General features: G+C 36.6%; 1 protein-coding gene across 1 annotated transcript; it reads right to left on the reverse strand.

Annotated features, from left to right (window-relative positions):
* Positions 1-4,239: 4,239 nt before the first annotated feature.
* Positions 4,240-5,313, reverse strand: LOC111885640 (ethylene-responsive transcription factor ERF113). The gene has a single exon (XM_023881877.2). The coding sequence runs from the start codon at positions 5,248-5,250 to the stop codon at positions 4,288-4,290; it is 963 nt and encodes a 320-aa protein (XP_023737645.1). The 5' UTR covers positions 5,251-5,313; the 3' UTR covers positions 4,240-4,287.
* Between the last annotated feature and the right edge of the window lie 319 nt (positions 5,314-5,632).

Genomic DNA, 5,632 nt, shown 5'->3' on the forward strand with positions numbered 1-5,632 from the left:
CTTTGTAACCCGTTTTGAAATAATAAGATTGTATTATTTGAGTATTATGTGTTTTGTGCTTAATTACTTAATTATGTGGTTTGATTAATTAAGAATAAAAATAAGCGTCAAAATTTAAGTGTAAAATAAACTTGATATCTTTGGTTGATGTTGTAGTAGTTGAAACGAGGTTTCCGAATATATATAGAACGCCCAAATCTGACTTCGTATGAGGAAGTTATGATTTATTGAAGTTTCGACTTAGCGGTGTGCAGCCCGAAATACTCGATTTGAGATCGAGCGGTTTTTAGTCGAAGCAATCTAAACGAGGATCGAAGGTCTCGTTGTTGGTATCGAAGCGATGAAAAGTTAGGCGAGAACGGACATCAAACGAAGAAGTTATGAATTTATAACGAAGTTTTTCTGTCTCGGCCTATTAAAAATAAATAATAAATATAAAGTTAAAATTAGCCGACGGAGTCTAAACGAAAGTTGTAGAGCGTAGTCTCACATTCGCGTGGATATAAAGCACGTCGAAAACGGAGTTCGTATGAAGAAGATATGAATTTCCGAAGTTTATTAAATATTTTGTATTTAATTTTAATTGGAAAATCCGGCATTATCCGAAGGGGAGTCAGCGATCCGATCCGAAGTACGCCCCGCGTACACCGAAGATGTCGACACTCGCAGCAAGTGGCTTCGGATGACGAACGCAGTGACGAATTCGGACCAGTACGCCCCGTGTACTCCGAGGCTCCAGCCTCCTATAAATAGGATGCGAGGGCAACCGAGTTCTTTTGCTATTTTCTCTCTTCTCTCTCCCGTTTTGCATCGATTTGCGTGCCAGAAATATCCCGAAGCCCCGGTATTATTCTCGAGCCCCGAAGCAAGTCCCGAGATCCCGAAGATCCCGAGAAGTGCGGTTCCCGAGCCGAAGCTCTGCCCGCGAGAAGTTCGATTTTTGTGAAGATTTTCCAAATCTGCTGAGGATTACTACTTCTACAAGTCGTAGTGTTGTCTGATCATCTTCTGATCAAGTGAGTGTATACTACCTTTCATAAACACGATAATAATACATGTATGGTTTGAGTGTATTAAGTATATTGTTGTTTATATGTGTGAATGTGTATTCACTCTCTTCTATCTCATGGATTTGATTTGTTTTCTATGAAATACGTGTTATGTGTTCGTGTGCCTCATCTGTTATGTGGAATATGTATTGATTAAAGCATGCTATACAGGCTTTCAAAACTATGTATAAAAATGTATATTTTATCTACTAATATGTTGGGTAGAACATGGGTAGATAGTTGGTGTGTAATAAATAGATGAGAGTCCTCGTTGTTGTTTGATTTAGTCATCTAGCGGAGTTTAGATGACGACCACGGACTTTTCTAGATAGTCTTGTGGAAACATTAGCAGGTTCGCCACCTGTAGGTGTTAATGAACTTGGGTGTTCATTCGCTGTACTCCATCCCCCTCATGGTTGCCTTATTTGACTTATATTGCTGAGGAACCCCCGAAGCATGTGTTGTCGCCCCGATGAAATATTCTTAGACTAGGTCCCTTATGTTAGTTGTTTTAGGGACATAAAGTGAGAATAACGGGAATGGGTAATTGGGTTATTATTGGTTGGTGGAAATTAAATATGATTATTTATTGTGGGTTGAAAACCCTATATCCTCACCAGGCTCCCAAGCCTGACCCACTCAGTTTTATTTGTATTACAGGAAGTGGCGCGAGGGCATAAGATGGATGAACCATCAAGTTGTTTTGTTTACAAGTTTGTATATGTATATATTTGTTGAATGACTTGTAATGTTATCGTTTATGCTTATTGGTCTGTATCGGAACATGACACCCCGAGTTTTGATTTTATAATGAAAATACATTTCTTTTATGAAATGCTTTGGTAAACATTGTTTTATCATGTTTTGTTTTTGGGAACAAATTCCGCAACTCTTTCAAATCAAAAGGATTTACTCTGAAATTATTTAAAAGCATAAATGAAAATCGGTCTTTTCTGGCCGAGATTTTGGGGATGTCACATGTCACATCGTCCTCTTCACTTGGGTTACAAATTTTGAAACCCTTTTACTTCCGCAAACATTCTTTTAACCCCTCTAAAACCCCTGAAGCCTAAGAATATCCCCCTAACACCCAAAGAGAGCCCGGAGCCCTGACGTCCTCGAGAAAATAATCTTTTTCAGTCGAAACTCTGCCCACATAAAGCCTGGTTTTCATCAGAGACTTGCGGTTTAGTCAAGGAAATTCATTTCTAGAAACGAAACGTTGCCCAAATCACCACTTATCAGGTGAGTTCATACCCTCATATTTTTCCAAGCTTTTAAATGTTTTTAGGGGGGAGGGGGGAATACAAGTAAAATGCAAGGCTTGTGTTTAAAAACATAATTTACTTATTATGTTTTCTTACTGTTTAAATGTATTTGAACTTGAAACTTGTTAATGTCAAAGAAATCAACTTATAAACTAAAATAGGATGATTGATGGATCATAGGAACTATTTTATGAAAATCCAGGTTAAAACATGGATACTAACTATGTGATTTCTCAGTATATACAATAGGGTTAGATAAAATCGAAGTCCGGTAGATAGTGGAATGTGTGACTTCCGCCTCATTTCTTGTTCCTTGTTTGGTTATGGGCTTAGGGCAGATTCACACATTCAACTGTCTATTCGATTTCGGTATTATACAACTCATGTGTACTAAGTGATCATAGGAGGGTAGTATCATCACGTCGAGTTTTCAGGGTAGTTACATGTTCAGATAGGGTTACTGATAAACAAAATTAAGTAATAAGTATGGTAATTATACTTGTGTTTCTCGGTCTTGGAGTGTTTAAGACCACAAATTGGTTTTATAGAAAATATAAGATTTTCTATGGTTTACATCGTTATTTTGGAAGAAAAACTTATTTGAAAAAGGTTTAATATTATATTATTAAACTAGTATTACATAAATGACCTTTATAGTTAATTCAATAATTCCTAAGTTTATACATTCAAATTATATATAAATAATATCCGATAGGCAGTGGAATGTGTGACTTCCGCCTCATTTCATGTTCCTTGTTTGGTTGTGGGCTTAGGGCAGATTCACACATTCAACTGACCGTTCGATATTAAGTTATATATAGTTAGTATAAACTAAGTGATTATAGAAGGAACTATTGTAGTTACCATTTTACCAGAGATCCATTAATGTTAATTATGTAATTGCTTGATGAATGCATTAGGATTATATATCCTTTTTTTTTCTTTCAACTATCTTGGTATACAAAAAAGGATGACCTTCCTTCAAGAAAATTTATGGAGTAAGATTAGTGTTTAATCATTTTTTTTTCTTTCAACTATCTTGGTATACAAAAAAGGATTGGATTGTTCCATTTGTTTTATCTTTTGGTTACAGTAGTATTATATACTTATCTATCGTTGTTCATCATATTTTTTGATCTTTTTTATGTTAGGTTTTGAGATTATCAAAGAACAATTAACTTTTATTTTTATTATTTTCTTGTATTTCTTTCCGTTTCATGGACTGGAACAAAAAATAAACAGGATTATTTGATTCAAAAAAAAAAAAAAAAACTGAAGTCTTATTATTTGCAAATATTGATAGCTTTTCTAGAAGATTTCTTTAGATAAAGATCATTCGATTCCCTGTGATTCTGCAAGACTCTGACTGATCTATTTCACATGCTAAGTTTCATATTTATTGCTTATTAATTTTCCTTCGTTTGATTATATATCAAGGCAATGTATTTGTGATTGTAATATGGTTTCTTATCAAATAAAGAATCGTAAATGAGTTTTTCTTCATTTTCAAGAACTAAAATTTGTTTTTTAAGTTGGTGATATGTTTTCCCATATGTAATGAAGGCATAGTTTTGCTGAGATTGAATTGTTGCAGGATTTGTCTCCATCAGAATGGGCAAAAGAGGTTCTGAAGCTCTAATGTACGTTGTCAAAAAACATATATGTTTTTGAAATTCCGTATGTATGCCGTCCCAAATTATCGACCGATATTGAAGGATTTGATCAATTCCCTCACTGTTATGTCGTAATTCCATTGGTATAATTGGGTTCTTTTTGTCATGGGTACTCGGTTACCAAACGAAGTTTTCAGTCGCTGATTTCTCCCACTTTTGGAGTACTGCATTTGAGCTTGGTCTAATACGATACAAAAAATGATAACATATCGAAATTGAAATTCGTGAATCACAAGAAATAACGATTCCTATTAAATGCCTTCTCGATAAACAAGGAAAATTAGTAAATTTCAAGCATTAAAGCAAAAGAAAGCCATCGTCTGTCAATGTATCTATCTGAAAATCCCAGAACATGTCATGCTCATTACCCCCTCCGGAAGGTCGAACTGCCGTGGTGGATACAGGTGGTGGCTGCACCACAGGCAATTGAAGTCCCTCACTTGCAACAGTATTCATTTGGGAATCCCACATTGAATCACGGTGGCTTCCCGAATCAGCCACCGTACTAGTAGCGGTGGAAGTTGGGGATTGTACCGTGTTTTGCATGAAAATAGACCATAAGTAGCCATTATCCTTTCTTCCCTCAGCCTGCATCTTTCCGCTTCTGTTGGTAGTAGGTGAAGTGTTAGTCATGTTTTTCAATAAGAAGTCTTGAGTAGCTGACGAATACAGTTTACGATCTTGTAGAGAGTCATGATCACTCTCCACCTTATTTACCATGGTGGTGGCGGTGGTGGTCGAAGGATACTCCACCATACGGTTCTTCGTCCGTTGTATGTTTTGCATAGAAGATGAAGAGGACGCTGGCAGCATAAGGGAGTGGTCATCGCAGCCTATCAAGAGTGGGAAATTAACCTTGGCTCGTGAACCATGGAACTTAAAAGCAGCTCTGTCATAAGCCAACGCAGCTTGTTCAGGTGTATCAAACGTACCAAGCCATAATCTCGCCTTTTTCTTCTCTGGATTCCTTATCTCCGATGTGAACTTTCCCCATGGCCGCCGCCTAACTCCTCTATATCGCCTCCACTCCACCTCCCGGTTTTCCCTGTCTGGTAATCGCTTTTCCTTCTTCTTCATACCTTCCTCACCTGATTGGCTACTGTCCAAGGAGCTTGTATAGAAAAGTGAATCACGTCTCTTCTCTTGAGAGTCGCCACCATCTTGAGTTAGCATACTCAGGAAAGATATATCATTGAGTTTTTCCCGATAATTTTCAAGTCCAGGATACTCAGAGGACGTTTGGTTTTGAAGGTTAAACATTTCTCCAGTTCGAAGTTTTATCCTACACGAATTAAGGGTGTGGGCAGGAATGATATGCAATACGGTGCGTTTAGCTGTGCACTTGAATGTTGGGTACCAAAACCTAACGCAACATATATATGGATACTTAAAGTCGATATAGATAAAAAGTTGTAATTAGAAAAGAATTAATTGCTAAACGACTTATTGATCATTTCAGAAATAAATGACCTACTTCGATAATTTTCATTTATATAGATATCTATACTCAACCAAATAAATTTATTGATCACCTAGTGTTATAAAATAAGTGATGCGGAGAAGGACAATCAAACATCGAATGAAAACCGCAATATAAAATGAAAACCGGGAAAAAATCCGCTATGAAAATCACACTCTTATT

The sequence above is a fragment of the Lactuca sativa genome, chromosome 4 (assembly GCF_002870075.4).
Source record: "Lactuca sativa cultivar Salinas chromosome 4, Lsat_Salinas_v11, whole genome shotgun sequence".
NCBI lineage: Eukaryota > Viridiplantae > Streptophyta > Magnoliopsida > Asterales > Asteraceae > Lactuca > Lactuca sativa.